Source organism: Naegleria gruberi, assembly GCF_000004985.1.
Source record: "Naegleria gruberi genomic scaffold NAEGRscaffold_3, whole genome shotgun sequence".
In the NCBI taxonomy this organism is placed as follows: domain Eukaryota; phylum Heterolobosea; class Eutetramitea; order Acrasida; family Naegleriidae; genus Naegleria; species Naegleria gruberi.
The window spans coordinates 576,977-597,618 of NW_003163324.1; the positions used below are offsets into that span (position 1 = coordinate 576,977).

General features: G+C 33.5%; 11 protein-coding genes across 11 annotated transcripts; 5 read left to right on the forward strand and 6 right to left on the reverse strand.

Moving 5' to 3' along the window:
• Positions 1-22: 22 nt before the first annotated feature.
• NAEGRDRAFT_62377 (uncharacterized protein) lies at positions 23-2,042 on the reverse strand (the record flags this gene model as incomplete). Its single annotated transcript, XM_002682465.1, has 2 exons — positions 23-322; positions 366-2,042. The coding sequence occupies 2 exons, from the start codon at positions 2,040-2,042 to the stop codon at positions 23-25; spliced, it is 1,977 nt and encodes a 658-aa protein (XP_002682511.1).
• A 507-nt stretch (positions 2,043-2,549) lies between these two features.
• Positions 2,550-3,715, forward strand: NAEGRDRAFT_62378 (uncharacterized protein; the record flags this gene model as incomplete). Its single annotated transcript, XM_002682256.1, has 3 exons — positions 2,550-2,852; positions 2,893-3,088; positions 3,138-3,715. The coding sequence occupies 3 exons, from the start codon at positions 2,550-2,552 to the stop codon at positions 3,713-3,715; spliced, it is 1,077 nt and encodes a 358-aa protein (XP_002682302.1).
• NAEGRDRAFT_78062 (uncharacterized protein) lies at positions 3,708-4,800 on the reverse strand (the record flags this gene model as incomplete). Its single annotated transcript, XM_002682466.1, has 2 exons — positions 3,708-4,123; positions 4,167-4,800. 2 exons carry the CDS (start codon positions 4,798-4,800, stop codon positions 4,065-4,067), a joined length of 693 nt encoding a protein of 230 aa, XP_002682512.1. The 3' UTR covers positions 3,708-4,064.
• An 843-nt stretch (positions 4,801-5,643) lies between these two features.
• On the forward strand, positions 5,644-8,232 carry NAEGRDRAFT_45749 (uncharacterized protein; the record flags this gene model as incomplete). The annotated part of the gene is made up of 1 exon (XM_002682257.1): positions 5,644-8,232. The coding sequence occupies one exon, from the start codon at positions 5,644-5,646 to the stop codon at positions 8,230-8,232; it is 2,589 nt and encodes an 862-aa protein (XP_002682303.1).
• Positions 8,233-8,237: 5 nt separating this feature from the next.
• On the reverse strand, positions 8,238-10,213 carry NAEGRDRAFT_62381 (uncharacterized protein; the record flags this gene model as incomplete). The annotated part of the gene is made up of 3 exons (XM_002682467.1): positions 8,238-9,278; positions 9,331-9,506; positions 9,553-10,213. 3 exons carry the CDS (start codon positions 10,211-10,213, stop codon positions 8,238-8,240), a joined length of 1,878 nt encoding a protein of 625 aa, XP_002682513.1.
• Positions 10,214-10,335: 122 nt separating this feature from the next.
• NAEGRDRAFT_35037 (20S proteasome, A and B subunits) lies at positions 10,336-11,113 on the reverse strand (the record flags this gene model as incomplete). The annotated part of the gene is made up of 2 exons (XM_002682468.1): positions 10,336-10,732; positions 10,777-11,113. 2 exons carry the CDS (start codon positions 11,111-11,113, stop codon positions 10,440-10,442), a joined length of 630 nt encoding a protein of 209 aa, XP_002682514.1. The 3' UTR covers positions 10,336-10,439.
• A 305-nt stretch (positions 11,114-11,418) lies between these two features.
• Positions 11,419-12,679, forward strand: NAEGRDRAFT_78064 (uncharacterized protein; the record flags this gene model as incomplete). The annotated part of the gene is made up of 3 exons (XM_002682258.1): positions 11,419-11,567; positions 11,613-12,008; positions 12,052-12,679. The coding sequence occupies 3 exons, from the start codon at positions 11,419-11,421 to the stop codon at positions 12,659-12,661; spliced, it is 1,155 nt and encodes a 384-aa protein (XP_002682304.1). The 3' UTR covers positions 12,662-12,679.
• NAEGRDRAFT_56734 (Cwf15/Cwc15 cell cycle control protein) lies at positions 12,655-13,343 on the reverse strand (the record flags this gene model as incomplete). Its single annotated transcript, XM_002682469.1, has 1 exon — positions 12,655-13,343. The coding sequence occupies one exon, from the start codon at positions 13,341-13,343 to the stop codon at positions 12,663-12,665; it is 681 nt and encodes a 226-aa protein (XP_002682515.1). The 3' UTR covers positions 12,655-12,662.
• Positions 13,344-14,311: 968 nt separating this feature from the next.
• On the forward strand, positions 14,312-16,179 carry NAEGRDRAFT_78065 (S-adenosylmethionine-dependent methyltransferase). The gene is made up of 3 exons (XM_002682259.1): positions 14,312-14,743; positions 14,798-15,188; positions 15,232-16,179. Exons 1-3 carry the CDS (start codon positions 14,313-14,315, stop codon positions 16,150-16,152), a joined length of 1,743 nt encoding a protein of 580 aa, XP_002682305.1. The 5' UTR covers position 14,312; the 3' UTR covers positions 16,153-16,179.
• On the reverse strand, positions 16,176-17,867 carry NAEGRDRAFT_62385 (uncharacterized protein; the record flags this gene model as incomplete). The annotated part of the gene is made up of 1 exon (XM_002682470.1): positions 16,176-17,867. One exon carries the CDS (start codon positions 17,865-17,867, stop codon positions 16,176-16,178), a length of 1,692 nt encoding a protein of 563 aa, XP_002682516.1.
• Positions 17,868-18,044: 177 nt separating this feature from the next.
• On the forward strand, positions 18,045-20,364 carry NAEGRDRAFT_45754 (uncharacterized protein; the record flags this gene model as incomplete). Its single annotated transcript, XM_002682260.1, has 2 exons — positions 18,045-18,995; positions 19,384-20,364. The coding sequence occupies 2 exons, from the start codon at positions 18,045-18,047 to the stop codon at positions 20,362-20,364; spliced, it is 1,932 nt and encodes a 643-aa protein (XP_002682306.1).
• Between the last annotated feature and the right edge of the window lie 278 nt (positions 20,365-20,642).

The following is a 20,642-nucleotide window of genomic DNA, read 5'->3' on the forward strand; positions in this document are numbered from 1 at the left end:
TACAACAATTTCAATACTCTATTTATTTTCTCTTGACAGTAGTACTGGTTGTTGGAGGTTTTTTACCTCTGAGAGGTGTAGCTGATTTTGCAGGAGCTTTCTTTTTCGGTGTTTGCTTTGGTTTTGAGCTCGATTGAGGTTCCTCAGCTCTTTTTCTGCACTTCCTTAGGGTTTTTATAATGTCGTCAATATTTTCTCTATCGATATTTCTTTGAATATCCATACTGTGAAATCTTTTGGAATTGACCTTCTTTTTCTCTTCGGTGGGTTCAGACTTTTCCAATGCAGTTCTATTTCCTCCATTAAAGTCGTCGAATATTTTCTGTTTGAAATTAGATCAATTTGAATTGAAAATTTGTACTTACATATTTACATGATCTTTCTGTGAATAGATCAATAGAATCTTCTCTTTCATCCTCGTCTTCATCTTCGGTCTCTTCTTTCCTAATTTTAAGTTTTAGCAGTTCAATATCATCCACCTCATCTTCCACTTCGGTTTTTTGAGATGATTCAGAGTCTCCAACACCAATGAATGGTATTAGAACATCAGCATGTTTTGAAAATAGGGCATTAAGTGATTTGTCTACAACAGCAAGATCTTGATCTTGATATTCTACAATGGTATGGTTCTTTGAACAACAACCTTTTTGAACAAGAATGCCACTATTAAATTTCAACGCCTTAGCTCCACAACATGGATGCTCTCCTACTATCGTTCCCTTATCGAACCTTGCTTCTTTTTTGTGATAGGTACAGTGGCCATATTCAGCAGCAACAAAATTTTGTCTACATTTAGAGCAAAAGTATGAATGGACTAAACTCCAACATCTCCAATAAATATCTCTCCAGCTCATTCCTGATTTTTTCAACTTGTACAAATATCCGTCAATATTCCATATCTTGTCCACAGTGTGTCTGGAAATTGCTCTACCATGAAAATCTACCTGAATTTTTGCCTTCTCACTATTGCACACCATCCATTCATATTGTGATTTGGTAAACATTGTTTGGCAATGTTGACATTTGTATATTGTAAACTCCTCATCTTCCAATAAATCTTCCAATTTTTTCATAAATAGTTTGCTTAATATTTTATCCTTCTTATCCTTAACATCGTCCAATTCGTAATCCTTGAATCGTAAAGATAATCTTTCCAATAGATCATGCTGAATACAATCCAAATCAATTGGAAGTTTAAGTATACTGTCAATGTGATCTCGAACATAATCTAAAGTTCTCTCAACCAGAGAATCCATTTCAAGGAAATGAGACGATATTAAAATTGAAATAGCCCAGTTCACTTCTAACTTTGGCGCGGAGAGTGGATCCTTCTTAATGTAATCCATCAACCATTGAAAAATATTTACATCACAGTGGACTGAAATATCAATTTCCTCATTCTTTGCTTTTGGTTGCAATAAATAATATTTAAAGTATTTCATTTCATTCATTAATAAATCTCTATTGCACACAAAATCCTTATTCACTTTGTTGGCATCATCATGAACGTGGATTGTAATTTCATCAACATTCTTCTTTCTTGGCGATTTGTATTCTGTTGATTGTGTTTGGTAATTTTGATACCCAGTTGGACTTAATGATGAAGGCTGTTGAAATGATCCTTGAATTGATTGTTGATAGGAATTTGTTGGAGAAGGTTGATATGATGATTGCATCAAATGTTCGGGATACATTACTTCTCCAATAGATGATGAAGTTGATTTAGTCATTGCATTATCAACGGATGAAGCCACCGAAGGAGCATTATCATAAATTACACTCCCTGTATCAAAATCCTGAGAAATATAATATCCCTGCCTCGAATCAACTATTGACTTTCCTTTAATCATTGTTGTTCCTTGTGGCTTCTTTTTTGTATTCACTTCTAAGGGTTTCATTCCACCATTAGATTGTATCGGAAATCTTTGAGCACTCACGTAGAGGTTATAATCTCCTCCCTCTGGCGTGGCTGTCGTTGTCGTTGCTGTAGGCCCCTTGATGGAGGACAAGTCTTGTCTGAACGAAGAGAAGCCATTAAACATTTTTTTAAATCTAGTATTTTAAAAAACGTACTTAAAAAAGGCGGGAATTCTATGCAAAATTTATACAAATGAGTTGAGTTTGCAAATTTGCTACTCCTATTAAGATTAAAAACATGCCACTAACCTACATTTGTTTTTTAGAAAATATACGAATCATTAAAATCTCTATTCTATTGAATATACAAAACCTGAGGTTCCTCAATAGAAGGAGTTTAAGGACTGTCACTAAGTATAAATTTCATGCTTCTAAATCCAAAGAAATGATAAGGATAGATCTTCTCTATACTGTTTCAATTCTTTTCAATAAAAGCTGTAATTATTGCTCCTTACATCTCAATGCCTAGTAATAAGCCAAATTGACAAAGACCAAAAATAGATCAATTTTACGTAAAATCAAAAAAAAATGACAACACAACTGAAGATCAAACCTTGCCAAGAATTCAAGTTCAACCAGATTGGAACGAAATTCTATCGGAAAAACAGGTTGGAAGTAAATTTTGGGTGAATATGTTGTATCAAAACAGTTCGGAGAATGTTTATGGATTTTTGAAATTGGATTCGTTAAAGAAGCTTGTCAAGGAAGGCTTACCTGATTCTGTGGAAATTGCTAATGTGCTTGCCACAAAATCGTTGTCACTCAAGTACAAAGATAATACATATAAATATGTATCTGCTGGAATTGTGCATCCAACAATTATGAACAAGCATGCTGTTTTGTCATTGGATATTTCTCCTGCTGGCCAATTGGGTGTTAGTGGTGGAAGTGATGGATTGTTGAGAATTTGGGAATCTGCAACAGGAGTTGTTAGAGTAAGTATAATTGGAATTAACAACAACTAATATTATTCAGAGAGATTTCAAAGGGCATTTTGGAGATGTAACATGTACAAGATTTTTACCAAGTGGACAAGTCATTATGTCAGGTGCATCAGATTTCCAAATTAAAATTTGGGATTTAACAAATGGTGAATGTGGAGCTACTCTTAAAGGACATAAGGGAACAATTAATGCTCTTGATTTTATTAATAGGGGTAGAAATTTCATTTGTAAGTAAGAATGATTATTTAATTTTTCTAAATAATATTAAAATAATAGCCTCTTCAAGAGATGGATCTTGTAAGCTTTGGGATTGCGCCTCTCAATCAGAAATCACAACAATTCATAAGGGAACTAGTCCAGTAACTGATTGCGCTATTGCTGTAAATACCACCCTCAGTAATTCTAATTCCTCAGCTCTCGATGAAAAAGACTTTGATACCCAAGGTAAAATTGGTGCTTTTGTTTCGAGCTCTGGCTTGTTACGAGTTTTTGATGTAAGAACAAGACAATCTGTTTTTTCTCAAACCGTAGAACATGGCCTTAAATGTTGTTGTATAATAGAAGATGGATTTGTTGTGTTGGCTGGATCAGATTCTGGTCACCTAGTCAACTTGGACTTACGTAAAACCTCAAATCAAATTGAAGTTAAGAAATTAGTAGATTCTACAATTTCCTCAATAACAAGAGATGGGCAATGGTTCTCCACAGTTGATGGAGGTTGTTTCTCTACTACTCAACACTTGGAACTCACTGGAGCAGATTGTGACCCTATTTACAAAGTTATTTCCTCCACTGATGGAAAGAAGGTCTATACAGCATGCAGAGATGGTAAAGTTCGTCAATATTCAGTGTAAAAAGTAATTGATTAAATTTAATGTTCATGGATTGTCTTGGAAACAAGTAAAATTGAGTCTCTGTTGAATCTAGTGACAAATCTCAATCCATAAATACATAATGGAAGTGTAAACAGAGCAAACACTGCGAGTATAATATTACCAGGAATCGAGTAAATAAACCAGAACGACCAACCAATATAAACCCAAGATCCTTCATGAATTGAAGTCATAACTCTCTCACAAAAACCTGTATGTAAAGCATCAGAAGCCTGACATACGATATGTACTATTGGGAATGCTACAGCACAAACAGGAATAAGGAAAAATATCATAGAAATGAAAAATGTAAGTAAAGTTATTGGAATTTTCATGGTAAAATAAAGTACAGCAAATCCAACATCTCTACAAAATGCATACTCGAAGCAACTATTGTATGATCTTTTTAAATATTCCCAAATACCTCCTCTACTTTCAGATTGGTTGTCAGTGTTGGTCCTAACAGGCTCCTCCACATTAGTATTCAAGATGGTGTTAGTTTCAACTATATTTGTTTGAGGCATTATCATTACGCTCGATCTATTATTACCTGTTGATGCCCTTGAAAGTGGATTATTTGAGTGAATATCAACTGATCTTCCTAGCATAGTTCCATAATGTTGATAATAATAAGAGTTGTGAGATGTTGGGGAGTGCATTGAGTCTACAGAATTATCAGAGTCATCAGAGTCGTAATGGTGGAATGATTCATCCAAATTATTTGTTTGTAAAATTTGTTTCATTGGTGAGGTTGGAGAAAGGAAATCTACACTTCTGGCAGGAGGTGTTTTGAAATAATAATCTCTTTCTGGATCATAAATTGCCCTAGGATCCTGTGTTGCAAGTGAAATATTGTAGGAACTGAATGTATTGGCAGTATTTACATTTTCATTCAGTCTACTTTTCTTAATTGGAGAAGGATTAGCCAAATTGGAATCATCGACCTGAATTAAAGGATTTTCTTCCTCCTCTTTGAAATTAGATCTTGCTGTCAATGAATGAAATCCTTTGACCAATTGTTCCGTGATATTCACTAATTTGAAACGAGGAGCAATTTTATGATTCATTGCAAGCAAATGTCTTGCTAAGAATATTTCTACAAGTACAAAGATTCGTGTCAGCCATGCAACACCTGCAAACATGAACATTCCAATAAATATCGGAGAAAAGGCTGTTGCTATTAGCAATCCTAAATAAATAGTTATAAAATATAGAAAACTCAACGGAAATGATAATAATGTATGTACAAAAGCAAAATAAGGTCTCCTCGTAAAACATGACTTGATAATATGTTTTAAATGTTTACGTATTTTAGATGGTTGTATATAATGAGAGCAAAACCATCCTATCCAAGATTTATCCCTCTTCTTTCTCTCGGGAAAGTAGGAAATATATGTTGCATCAACTAGGCTGGAATTAGATCTCCTCCTAGAACTGGACATGATTTTTAAAAACTAATTTTAAATATACGTAATTCAACTATCAAATTATTATTATATTATCATTAATTTAAATCGATTTGCAATTTTCCTTCCGATTGTTGGATTGTTGAGCGATGATTGTTGAGAGATTTTTTTTCTATTTTAAAAGAAGTAACAAAAGTAGTCATCAAGCGAGCTTTCTCTTATATTTCTCTTAGTATTAATTTGTGTATCTTGTTTTCTCATTGTCATCATAAAGCACATATTACATTGCCATAGAAAGAGTGCAGAGTTGTGATGGAATTTTTATCAAATAAATCTCAAAGAAAAAATAGCAACAAATCCACAAAAGAAAGGAATTTTTTGTCGATTCAATTAATTGATTTTTAAATTCCTTCCAATTTTGTGTTTATTATTCGGATCATCAAATCATTAATTTGATATGATCATCAATATACATTACTACAAACAATCTAGATTTAAATAAGAATGAAACGACCAATAACGACTAACAGTGGAAATAATGGTAGAAGTAGTTTGACCCGAAACTCTACAATAATCAACAATAATTCTTCGGGAAGCATCATGAATACTTCTACAACTACAAATTTTACCACTACTAGTAATAGCGGAACGAATAATAGTAGTGGAACAATATATTATGCAAATAATAGCAATAATAACAATCAGAATAATAGAAATACAATGAATGGAAATGGTACAACCTATGCAAGGCCAACATTCGGAAATCCTGTGCCACCAATGATAAATACCTCCAATCAACAAGGCAATTCTAATAACGGAACATCTGGTGCTTCTACATTTGTTCCACCTGTGTTTCACAGGCCCAACCCAGCTCCATCGAATGCTTCATCTAGTACTAGGCCTACTGGGACTGGGACAGCTACAACTCTAAATGTTGAACGCCAGCAGTTCATTCCACCAAAAAATCAACAATTTCAAAGACCTCAATATTCAACACCCACAAACACACAAAAACGAATTAATAATATTCCACACTCTGGACTTTCCACCCCAAAGTCTGGAAAAAAGCAGCCTTTGCATTTGGTGAGCTGCCTAAGTCCTCCTTCAACTCAATTTTCCACACCCAACAGATCTACTCAAACACCAACCACACCTGTACAAACAACCTCAAAGCCTAATCCATCTTCTTCTTCGACTAATACATCTACTCTATTTCCATTTACTTCCAATTCTAATAATTCTTTCATTTCGAATAATAACAATAGTTTTAACAAACCACCACAAACAACATCTCATGCTAGATTTGTAATACCAAATAATTATAAACCTCAGGAACAAGTTTCTAGATTGCAATCTTCTACCAATTTATCAGATTCACAAAAAGAAAATGAGGAAATTGAAAAATTAAAAGCAGAAATTGAATTACTTAGAGGAAATCTTAATAAGAAAAAATTGGAAAATGAGGAATTAGTGAGTGCCAAAAAAGAAATTGAGGAACAGCTACTTGCAGTACAATCCAAGATGGAAGAAAATCAACAGGAAAATAGTGGAATGCTTGATGAGGATGATGACTTTTTACTTGCTGTATTGGATGATATCGATGATGAGAAAACGAAAGATGATAAGTCAACCGAGGAAGCCTCACAAAATTCTCAAAAAAAGGAGACTGAAACAGAAGTCCCAACTGAGGAAAAGATTGATAAAACAGATGAGAAGATTATTCCACTTATACCCGAAACAGCACCAAAGAAGATATCTAAAAAAAGAGTTAAATGGAAAAATAAGAATATAGCAGATCTCCAAAAAGATCCTGATCTTCACAAAGCCCTTTACAAACTATTAGTATATAAGGGAAACAGCGATATCAATCCAATGGATCCAATGGATACAGATGAGCTAATTAATGAACCACTTTCGGGTAAATTATGGAAGGCTCACAGAACTATTTCAAATGATCAATCTAAAATGTATTCACTTCTGCCAATTTTGAATTCCTATCTTAAACAAGCTAAAGAAGAGCAAGACATTGAATTATTCACATGCACACTGGAAACCATTTTAAAATTAGTATTAGAAAGTGAAATGTTTAGAATTGCTTTTATTGAATCGTTCTCAGAAAGCATTACAGAACTAAAGAGAAAAAAGACTATCCAAGAAAATGGCTATGCCCAACACCCTTTATTCTCTAGCACAACCATTATCATTCCAGATGGAAAGAAAAGTTCTGTTAAAGGCAAGCTTAGAGAAAAGAGAAAGTATCTACATAACTATTTAAATGATGTAGCATACCAACCCGATTATATATTCGATTCTAATATGGATTCTATATTATTTAACCCTGAAGAGGTTCCATTAATTCGTAATGAAGTATCTGAAACAGATCTTCTTTCAGATTTATTAGGCTATTTCGCTGGTCTTCCAGATTATTTCAATCAAAGGCAGGTAGATATTCTTTGTACGATATTGGACATTGTTAAAACTCTTGCCATATGGTCTCCTGAATCAGCCCTGGCGAAATTTAATAATTTGATTGAAAATAGTTTGATGAAACAACCAATCACTATCAAAACCATTTTCTCAAATAATAATGTTGAACTGATTCAAAAATCCTTAGAAGTCCTTACAATTCTCGTAAAATCAGAAACCATCAGATCATCATTGCAGAGTAATAATATTCTTACTAGAGTTTCAGCATTCTTGAATGTTGAAGTAGGAACTACAGAAGAAATGTTACAGTGTAGAAGAATGATTTTAAGACTATTCCACTATTTAGCGTTCCTATGCCCTGATGGAATATCTTTGTTGAAAGAAAAGCACAACAACAATAATATTGTGTTTGACGCCATGATTCTTCTGCTCAGAAAAGAGCTAGAAAACATTGCTTTATTAGAAGATTTTTCTAACGAAAGTGAAAGAATTTATCTGATTAGAGACATTATTGTTCTCTTCAATCATATTTCTCGGTTGAATAGTCCAATACCCTATGTTTCGCCATCTCTTAGGTTAGACTATATTTATGCCAAGACTACGATATCAATTATTCGAGAAAAGTCAAATTTCAAGGAGAAGTTCCAATTAGATGAAATGAAATAATCCTACTAGTTCTTTTTTAAACCTCTTTGAATCTTTTGTTCTATGAGCAATTTTGCTCCATCAATAACATGATGATATTCAATAGTTCCATTGGCAACCAAGAACAATCTTCCACCAACTGTTGCTGATTTCTCCTTACATTCAACATTAATTGCAAATGAAAAATTGGATGATTGGAAATTACTAATTTTAGAGCTCTCAATAACTGTTGATTTTCCTTCCTCAATACTTTCAACAAAGGCTCTGTGATTGAGTTTATCACTACTCTCTCCCCATTGAATTACCACCTTATTCAAGAGCTTGTCAAAAAACATTCTAATAACTCTTTGCTTTGCAGTGGTTTTCTTCCCTCTCAAAACAAGTTTCTTTGGTACGTGCATAAACATTCTGAGTCCCTTTTGTAACACATCAAGATTTATCTTGTTTCTCTCTGTGATTTCCTCTTCTGGTTTTTGATAAAAACCTGATTGATTCTTAATTGGCTCTGGTTCTGCCAATATCACACCCACTTCAGAAACATTCTTTGCTATTTTTTGAGGGAAATCACTCGTTGGATTCAATTCACCAAGAGATGTATTCAACTCTACACCGTCAAATATTTGAACGTGAGAATGTGGAGGTCTATAAATGAAAGATCTTCCTTGCAGCAATACAAGGACCTCACTTCTATCCTTATCAGAAACCAAGAATGAGTATGGATTATCGTCCCTGTACCGTATTGTCAACTTTGTGGGCATGTCTGGATCAATCTCAACATCACCCTCTATATCAGAATATGCATGTGTTGAGAATGGCTCTTTTGTCTCTGAATCAACGTGCCTCAAATGATTCGAATAGAGTGATAAAGTATGTGGGAAAAATCTACCTCTCTTATCAATGCCAAAAACTTGGAAATGATGAAGAGAAACATTAATATCAGGCGTAAATGTAATTGCATTCGGATTCTTTTCAAAGTTAATCTCCTCATCATAATGTTCTCTAAACTCTTTTGCATAGTATAATAGACAATTGATTATTTCATTTCTGTCCTTACTTAGAAATATTAACTATTAAGATAATTTTAATAATATTAACAATCCAAGAGTTTTAACAACTTACTGTATCCAACTTATTAAATTGAATTCTGAAAAGTCTGAAATTTGTATTAATGTCATGTTCCTCATTGGTATCGAACGAAATCTTTTTCAAATCCACAAAGTTTCCTTGTTGAAAGACACGTTTTGAGAATGGATCAAATACAACTATTTCCTTAGTATTGACCTTAATACACAACACTACTCCAATTATCTTCCTTCCAAAATATATTGAAAAAAAACTTACCTCTCATAAACACTTCTCCCCTCTCAGTGTAAACATAAACTGGCCAACTTGGATGCAAATACAAGAATCCTTCATCAATTTCATGGAAATCATCTCCAAACTTTTCATTTTCATGAACCAGCACACTTGTTTCTGAATTAGTATTACTGTGATTACTCGAGCTGTTGGATAGAATAAGTGATCCTTTTGCTTCAAATCGTCCTGGGGTTGCTGATTTGGATTTTCCAATCTCTCCTATTGCTGTCCCTCCAAGTGGATCAATTGCATTTTGAAAGGTTGCATTTCTAGTGGTAGTAGTAATAAAGTTTGCAGACTTGGAATTTCTGTAACGGTCATTTCTGTCATGTTCTGTTTGTTGTGAATGAATTATTGAGGAAGGTTGGGCATGTGATATGGAAACTCCAATAGTCGATAATTGATTACGAAACATTGAAGAGGCAGAAGATGATGATGGATAGTGTTGAGGGAAGGTTTGTTCGGAGGTTCTTCTCATTGATGATTCCATATTTTGCTGTTGATGCTGTTGTTGTGATGCATATGTCGAGGATTGTTGAGGCATTGGTTGTTGTTGACGATGCTGTTGCTGGTGGTGAAATTGAGAGAAAAGTGATTGAGGTAGATGCTGAGGTGTACTGTTTGTAGAAGCATAGAAATTGGGCATTTTTTTCTGTATGTTTTATAACGGATAGTTTTGGACACTTACCTTAATGAATGTTGGATTGAAACGGACGAATTTGCATTACTAGCACTGCTGTAATGAATATGGATTTTGTGAATGAGTTTATACAAGGTTTTTTATTGAAAGTGGAAGAAAAGTATTGAGGGTGTTTCTCGTATTATTGAGATTGGTAATTGTGTACAAATTTAATCCTATTTAACATGTTGAATTATTCTTGCATGGCATCAGCTGGAAGTGTTTGATCTGAGAACAAGTCAACTTCTCTGCTACCATACTTATCTACAACTTTTACAATAAATGATGGTGTGTTCAATAAAAGTCTCTTTTGAATTTCAGCAACACACATTCTTAAAACAATCAATGCTTCATTAAGATTCATTCCGTCCTTGTAATGCTTGTCAAGAATTGACAATGTAAAGTAAGATCCGTAGCCATGAGCTCCATATTTAACTTCTTGCATACTTGAAAGATAATCGATATAATATAATTCAGGTTTAGCTCCTAATTATCCAATGGTAAATATTAAAATATTGATCTCAACTCACCTTCAATATCATCAACACCTCCGACCATAATATTGGTTTGATATGGACCACTACGAAGGGCTTTAGCTAATTCTTGTCTCACAAAGTGTGCACTAGCTTTCACTGACAAGTTTGTATCATTTCTTAAACGGTACAAGTTCAAATTCTTTGTGATGAATTCGACAAATTGAACACGATCTCCTTGTTCTCCTTGAGCAGCAATAAGAATATTTTGATTTGGTACAGCTGTTATTTTGTCCTCAGTATCCTTCATCAAAATGATCGAGAATGAAGCTGTTGTATCAGCTGCCAACAAGGTGAAATCCTTTCCTTTCAATCCAATAACTGTGTCTCCCATTTTTCTAGTTGTATGATGTGTTTGGTGTTATACAATTTTTTTAAATTTATTTTTGTTTGTTGTTCTATTCTTATCCATACTTTCCAAGCTTTTAAATTTTCTTCTCTCATCAAGTCTAAAGAGTGAAGCAAATCAAGACTTTTATGTTTAATGAATATTGCAATATTCAGGAAGCTAGCCAACATGTTTAATGATAAAAGTAAATCTTGGATTGTACAGTACCATAGAAGCATAAATAGCACAGAGTAATTAATAATATAACAAAATTTTAAAATATTTTAAAATTGAATTTTTTGAACTAAAAAATGACCAAGAAGACTTCAACAAACACCACTGCCCCAACAAAGGCTACAACAACAGCTGCTACTACCACTAGCACTTCATCATCTACTTCATCTTTTGTTATTTTGAGTGATTCTGCTTTGGAAACTTTGGGTTTGAAGGGTAACAAGACGTACGTTTTTTAGTTTGATTAAAATAATAATTTATTCGGATATAGTGAACAATTCAACACTGGTCTTAAACTTTTCGAAGAAACAACCGATAAATCTGATAGAGATACTCTTTTAGTATTGTTGGGCACTTTGGTTTCTGATGATAATTTGGATACTTTGATTGCCAAGATTAAATCTGCCAAAGACAACACTAGTCACGATATCATCAAACAACTCGCCTCTGTTTTCAACTTGATTACTAATGGCCAACAAAAGACTAAATTATTTATTAATATTATTCAATTCATGATTCAACATGAAGAAGTTGCCACCTCTCTCAATATTTCTGCAATCGTTGACAATATTGAATCTGCTTTCACTGAATGGAGTATCTCTTCTAAGAAGGATAAGCAAGCTATTTTGATTGATTTGTCAAAGCTCTGTGTTAAACTTTCAAAGATGTATGTAGAAATAATTTTGAACTTTTTTAGTGACACTTTTTAGAAATGAAGCTTTTGATTTGATTATTAAATCATTGAAGTCTGGAGCTGAAGAAAGCGATAAGAAGGAATTAATTAATCTCTTTATTAGAAATCCATTCGAAAAATCTGCTGAAGAATTGAAAGAATTCGAACCAGAACTTTTTGGAGCTGTTTTGAGCTATCTTGACCAAGCTGATGAAGCTGTTCCAGAAACTTTAAAGCAAAAAATCTCACAATATGAACAAACAGAATCTGTCATTTCTCAATTTGTTTCTGACTTGAAGGTCTTGAAATTCCTCGTTTCTTGCTCTGTTAAAATCCTCACCTCTAAGAAGGATATTGAACTTAAATATTCCGATATTGAAAAGTTGGCACCAAGTGGTGAAGTTGAACTTTTTGTTTGTGATATGATGGGAAGAAATTTAATTGAATGTAAGATGAATCAACTTGAACAATCCATTACTGTTCAAGCTATTAATTGCCGAGGTGCTGCTCACAAGCAAGATTGGAAGAATGTTGAAACTCTTGTTTCTGTTTGGTCAAGCAAATTGGCCACAGTTTTGACCACAATGACCAATGAAGTCAATCCACAACAATTCAAGAATGAAGTGAAACAACAACAACAACAATAAATTACTTCATATATTCATACATAAATTGTTTGTGATTATCATTTCTAGTGGTATCATTGATAAATCTCTTTTTCTTTTGTTGATTAGAGTCATTAGCTTGGTTCTTAAATATGGTACTATCAGTCCACTTTCTCTTTACAGTAAATGAATCCTCATCATCATCATCCTTCTTACTACTTATTGGTTTTAATAATGGATTACTAGTCAATGCTCGTTCTTGTGTTGCAAGTCTTTCCTTCTCCTCTTTTGCTCTTTTTACTCTTTCCAATTCCTTAATTAGTTCATCATTATCAGAGTCACCATCAGAGTCGGAATCAGAAGATGTATTTAAATCATCATCAGAATCATCATAGTTTGATTTTGGAACTTTTGTAAATTCCTCTGTTTCTTCCTCTACAATTTCTTCAATTATATCCTTATTTTTTTCTTCCTCTATTGCTGGTATTATTGTTGATGATTGATTATTCTTCTTTTTTTGTACTAATTGTTCTCGTTCTTGTAATTCCTTCTTTAAATCTTTATGTTTAATTTCTTCCTCATTTCCTTGCCCGATCTGTCTTGTTTTTAAGACTGTGTGGGAAGGCATTAAATATACAGATTGTGTATGTGATGGAACATAACGTTTATAACCACCTTGTGTCTCGGTTGCTTTTGCTGCATTAAATGTTGGTCTTGATGACATTTTTTATTTGATGCTTGTTTTCTAATAATACATTTGTCAATAATATATTCTTCTTCAACAATATTTTCAATTTTTTAAACTTATTACATTTGGATTAGACAATTTTATCATTTTGGCTATCCTTGGCAGAGTACTCTCAATCAATTTGAAATCGATAATATGCACGCGTAGATTGTTGCGATATTAATCATCCAGATGACGCCAAAACCGAGAAGCCTATTCCGATAACAAACCCAATCAAAATTTCATCCTCAACAATTCCACAATAAAAGCTTTCTCTCCTTTGTGAAGAAGTACAATAAGAAAAAAACACAACAACCGACTAGCAGTATAAAACACTGAGGTTAAAAAGCAATCATTTAACATTTATAATTCAATAATAATACAACAATCAAAATGGGCATGTTTGGTTTCGTACTCGGACTTTCTGCTGGAATTTACATTACTAAAAGAACAATCATGAAGAATCACAACAACAAGCGTCTTTGAATAATGTTAGTGAAGAGGAGAAACAATCAATATGGCAACAATATTTGAATCAGAAAAAGATGGAAACTAACAGTCAAGCACTTTTGAATCGTCAAGAAGATTCCGATGATAACCATTCTCTTCTTTCACTTTCTAGAGAATACATTACAAGGATAAGAAATGAAAATTTTCCAATAATTCATGCACAAGAAAAATCAAATATTGATTCTCTCAATTCAAAGACAACTATTGAAAAGGATTAAGCAAATGTGACCAATCAGTCGCTATGAATAAGTGACTAACTTTTGGAAATGAATTCAAACTCTCTTACTCGGAGCAACCCTTTCGAATGTGCTCTCGAATATTTAAGAAAATTCAAATAAAACAATTTGAAATTTAAATCATCATTGCAATATCATGATAGTAATCTTAATGTCCTCATGAGGAAATCAATTCATATCTTTAATTTCCAATACTCATTGAATTTTATTAAAAAATACAATGAAACCTTTAAATCAAGCCTCCAAAATTATTGCTCAACAATTCTTCTACAGAGGCAAATTCATCAAACCAACAACCATAACAACAAGTTTGAATCAATTAAAATTCAATCCTTCTTTAATTGTTAATAATGGAGTGCAACATCAAAATGCTACTTCCCGTTCCTTTTCCATCATCAATAATAATACATTATTCTCTCATTCCCTCATGATGCAAGAAGAAGAAGGAGCTAGAGTATCATCCACCAACAACAACAATTCTTCATCGTCATCAATGGCAACATCAAATAATTTGAACAAAAAAATGCCAGAAGAACAACAACAACAAAACAAGAGAAAATTCAATCATCACAACAATAGAAATAAAAAAAACAAGAAAGTCAAGAAGGAGAAACCAAGCAATGTTATTGAAGCTGTGACTCCTTTGGCCCAGTAAGTATTGTTGATTGTGGTTTTTATGTGAATTTACGTATCGGATTTTAATAGTTTGACCTATGAAGAACAATTGGTCAAGAAGGAAGGTGAAACATTGGATTGTATGAGAGAAATGTTTTCTGAAATTAAGAAGAGTTATGGTACAGCAGAACTCCCAGAATACTATACTATTCAACCAGAAGATGAAAAATTGAAGGATGTTCATTTGACTTGGTGTGGTATTTTGTCATCACCACAAACTGAAGGATATAGAAATAATTGTGAATTTACTTGTGGATACAATTCTGAAGATAAACCAACTGTTGGATTTAGACAAGGTTTATTTTCTCAAGGAATTTTCAATGCCGAAAGTCCAAAAGATGTCAAAATTGTTTCTGATAGTATGAAGAGAGCTGTTTTGGTTTTACAAAAATTTATTGAACAACATCACGATACATACAAGGTATGTTGTTTTGTGAACTATTTAATAATTACATTAATTGTAGTGTTATGCTCAAAAAACCCATACTGGATTGTGGAGATTGATGAAAGTCAGAGAAAATAGAAATGGAGAAATGCTCATCATTGTTCAAATTAATCCAACTGAAATTTCTGAAGAAGCTATGCAAACAATCAAAACTAATCTCATCTCTCACTTTAAATCATTCGATAAGAACGAATCATCAGATCTTTCTATTAACGTTAAGGGATTATTCTTGCAACAACATACAGGCGTCAGCAATGCTGCTCCAACTGATGCTCCTTTGGATTTGCTCTATGGAGAACAAACTATTGTTGAGGAAGTTTTGGGATTGAAGTTTAATATTTCTCCAATGAGCTTCTTCCAAGTTAACACTAAAGGTGTTGAGGTTTTATATTCAAAGGTCAAGGAATGGACATTAGAATCTATGGATAAGGAGTCTAATAAGGAACGTGTTTTATTGGATGTTTGCAGTGGTACAGGTACTATTGGTTCTACAATGGCTAGCTCTGTCAGCAGAGTTATTGGTATTGAAATGGTTGAAAGCTCTGTAAATGATGCCAGGAAGAATGCTCAATTGAACAATATTCAAAATATTACTTTTGTTTGTGGAAAGGCTGAAGATACAATTACAACCAAGATGGTTGAACATAACTTGAATTCATCTAATGTTGAATGTGTAGCTGTTGTAGATCCTCCAAGATCAGGTCTTCACAAGAAGGTTCTTGAATCAATTTTGAGATCTCCAACAATTGAAAAATTAATTTATGTTTCATGTAATCCAAAGACATTGGTTGAAAATGCTATTAGACTTTGCGGACCAACATCAACAGTTAGAGCCAGTTATGGTGCATTCAAACCTGTTAAGGCTATTGCTGTTGACATGTTCCCTCACACTGAACATTGTGAAATGATTTGCGTTTTTGAAAGAAAGCTTAAGAAATAAATTATTAAGATATTATTGCTAGTTTACAATCTCAAGTCTTCCTCTTCTTGTTGTTTAGCAACTTGTTTTGTTCTGGTTCTCTTTTCATTCAAACTTATAGTGTTGTAAGATGAACTACCCAATATCTCTTCACATAACAGCCAAGCTTTTTCATAATACAGTAAGGCGTTAGCATACGATTCCATGGCATATTCAATATCACCTAAGGTCTCAAGTGTGACTGCTACCTCTTGGGAGTCTGATCCATGGAGTTTGGTTTTTCTCTTTTGCAATTCCTTGTAGATCAGGATTGCTCTGGTTAATCCCTCCCTGTCATTGTCTCTAGCTTGAGCATCTTCAAGTACAGAGCTAGCAAATTTCTCGAAAACTCTAATTGTTTTTTTGTGATATGGGCCATAGTAAGATTCCACTCCTTTGGAAGCATCCTGGTAAAACTCGATGGATTTGTTCAAATTTTGAGACTCTCTGTAGAGACCAGCTATAGTGTAGGAGGTTACGGCTGCATTCAATAAATCAACTCCTGTTCCTAGATCTTCATAAACTTTCTTTGCCTTTTGGAAGTTTTCAATAGCTTCGTTAGTTGTTCCGTTTTTAATATGTACATAGGCCATTTCTCTGAAAACTTTGGCAATATCTGGATGCGTAGATGTGCCACTCATATTCAATTTTGATTCCCACGCCTGAATAAGGTGGGCTAAGGAGACATCATATCTTTGCATTCTGGTGTACAGGTAAGATAACTGGAGTGAAATATCAAAGGTAATTGTAACATCTCTTTCATCTTCCTCGAGAGCATCCACTTGACGTTTGGCTTCCTTTAGACATCCATAAGCCTCTTTCATTAAGCCCTGATCTATATAACACTTTCCACACTGAAGCAATACGTGAGGGAGCAATTTTCTTGCATCCTGATATTCCAACTCAATATCAAGAACTTCTGGAGCTCCTTCATTAATCAACTTGGGGAATGATTGGTTTGATATTATTTGCGTGAGTAGCATTAGTCCCTTTTTCAGATAACTACTTGCTTGTTCGTATGCTTTGATTTTTGTGTAGCTGTCACCAATATCTAAATAATGCTCAGCTAATCGAACTGATTGACCACCATACAAGAGTTTTGTTAGGGCAATGGCCATGGTCCTCAAATCTACAACAGCTTGATGCTTATTCAGCTCCTTGAGTCTGGTAATTTTACTCTCCAGAACAAGCAGTTTTTGCTTTGGTGGGAGCAAATCTTCTCTGTCAGTCAAGCTGAACAGTTTTGGATCTTCAAATCTTGTTGTTTTTACAGGCGATTGTTGTTTTGATACATAGGTTATTGATGATTCGGACCTTGAGGATCTTGATGATGTTGGTGGTTCATTGTCGATTGGAAGATTTCTAATTTCCTCAAATGATATTGGATCATCCTTCTCTGTATCAGGCCCTTTCAAAATTCTCAACATGTGCATTATATCATTCTCTCGTTCATTCTTTATAGTTTCCTTTGTCTTTTTAGCTTGTTCTTGCAACTTTTTATATCGGAGAGTACTTTTTCCTGATGAAGATGCAGCTGCCTCTTTCTTGGCAGACCTTATCAATTTTGATTTGACTGCTTGTTGAGCATCTACTATATGTTTTGGTGGATAATATCCAAAATATGAAAAGTCTTGTAAAATTGGCTGATGTTGATAATAGCTGTCCTCAATATCTAACGGCAATTCTTCCTTACTCATTTTTTTATTGAATAACGACTTGATTTTTCGAAAAAGACAATCTTTGTTTTGGCGCCAAACTTACCGTAGATGATTCTTCTAATTTTTGGATCCTGAACAAAAAAAATGAATGGGCAAGTGAGAAATAATTTTATGGAAATTGTAAAGATGATTTTCAAATAAAAACAAGAAAAAAAAATGGGCAAGAGAAGCCGCACAATTGATCAAGACAAGGATCTTGAGGAAGCAAGAGAACCACAAGAGATGAATCTTTATGATCACTTATCGAGTTTGTATGATAGTTGTAATGGAGAGAATGAAGAAGGAGCAAATAATAATAATAATAACACTATTATTGTTCCTCCGAATGTTATTGTAAAGACTTCGTTTAAAGATTTTAATGTTCATGAATTTGCAGTCAAGAGAAGTGGCTTATTTAGAACCATGATTGATTCGAATGAACAGTGGAAATTGGGAAAAGTTGATGATAAATTCAATATTGATTTGACAAGTGTTGAAGGCTCTATTTCAACAGAGGGAGAACCTTTGAAAAAAAAAGATTTTGAAATCATTTTCCGATATTTGTATTGTGATGATTTTAATTGTTATATGGGTACTTCAACCTTGAAAAGAATTATTGACATGGCCAAATATTTGGATATTCCCTCTCTTATCACAAAGATACTTGATGGAATTCAATTTTCACTTAAATATTTCCCAATCAAGTACTCATTGAAAGGAGAGTTGACTGAGCATGAGATTGTTGATCTAATTTTCAAATTAACTAATCGATTTAAAAATAATTACGGCGAAGAAGTGAAAGGATATTCGAATGAACTAATCTCATATATTTGCCAACAACAATTGGTTCCTCTATTTATCAAAGTTAACCTTTTACAACGTCATTTAACACAAAATAACAAAGGGGTTGTGATTACAAAAGAAATGCTGCAACCATTTTCAGAATGCATCAAAAAAATGAGAAAGGAATCCAAATACTTATTACCAAACCAATCTGAGAACATTGACCCAACAATGTTCAAATTATTGGAATTGAAACAGCCAAAAGAAAATCCATGCAAACGCAAACACTATCGTTGTGCTGATACTGTTTATATTTCTATGGGAGCAGAAGAAGACTCAGGTGAGGTAAGTGAGAAATTTTATATAATAGTTATTAACAATTTTAACCAATTGTTAAGGATTTTCATTTATTTGATGGTAAGGTTCGTATAGATGTTTCATGTGCTTCCAGGAGCTCAGCTTTTTGGTGGGATCTCACCTTTCAAAACGATCTCGCCAATGAGGAAATTAAACTAGCTTACAAAATATTCTACCAAGCTAATGTTGGTTCTAAACAGGAAGCAATAACAGAAATTGACGATATTTCTGCAACAGAAACAATTTATGCACCCCAATTCGATACTGGTGGATTTTATGCTAACTTTCTCTTCTTTTTCAAAAGAAATTAGATTCCTAATTCACTTAAATTTCATGTAAATGTTTCTTGCAATAAACAGTTTATTGTAAACATTAGTTTTCTTACAAAAAAATGAATCAAAGTGATGCTACTAAACCACAACCTTCTTTTGGATTCAAATTGGGTGCAATAATAGTCAGCTCCTCTGTGATGGCTTCTCTAATAATATCCCGATTCAGAGTTTGTAATTCAGAGGCAGAATATTTAATTCGGAAGAGAATTAGGGATGGTAAAATAATTGTTAGTAGGAGGGGAATTGTTTGGCCCTTTCAATCATCACGAATTATTAAATTGGATCAACCTCTATTGAAAGTATGTGTTTCTAATAGTAACAATATTAATAATAAAAATATTGGTGGATTAATAAAGTTTGATTGGAATGAAAGAGAATTTCCGATTGAGAGAATGAAAGTTAGTATTGTGGATTATGAAAAGAATCGGAAAGGATTTTTGGAAATATCTGAAAGGTTATTGGATAAAGATGAAAAGAAAATCTTAGATCGAAAGGAAATGGAAGAATTAATTGAGAAAGTTGTGGAGAAATTCACAAACATTGATAATAATTTCATGGAGGAGCTCAACAAGGACCTGAATGAAAGAGGATTGGAGATATTTTCATTCAATGTAAGAAAACCAATTAATGAACTAATTGAAAAGGAAACATTGAGTAAGGAAGATGTTGAAAAATTAATGGAAAAGAATGTAAAATTGAATGAGTTAATAGAAATTTCACCTCAAGATCCAAACTCTTACATGAAAAGAGGTAAATTCTATTTAGAAGAGTGCCATTTCTACGACAAGGCCATTGATGATTTCTCAACAGCTATTGAACTCTATCCAAACAATTCATATGCCCACTTTTATAGAGCTATTGTCTACTACAAATTGGGCCTCAATTCTCCAGCTCTCCACGATTTTACACTAGTCACCCAGATTGAACTTTATGACACTTCAATCCTTCACGAAGCCAAGCATTACCTCTCCCTCCTAACCGACCCAAGACAGAGATATCCCAAATTGGAAGACAAAAAGTTCTAAAAAATGGCTCAACACGTTTTCTCCAGTGCTAATTCTTCGAGCACTGTTCGTACAAGTACTGTATTTTCTTGTGGGTATGTAGTTATTGAATATGGATAGAATGGTGTGAATTGTTGAATATAATGTACTTTCCAAAGGTCCAACAAATCTAATGCACTTGCCTTAGATGATTCCTTAAAGGAAACAGAAAATAATGGAAGTAAAATATATGAAAAACCACTTCCGATTGATGAGGGAGCATTTCAGGGATTTAGAGTTGTCAAGTAGGTTTCTTTGCA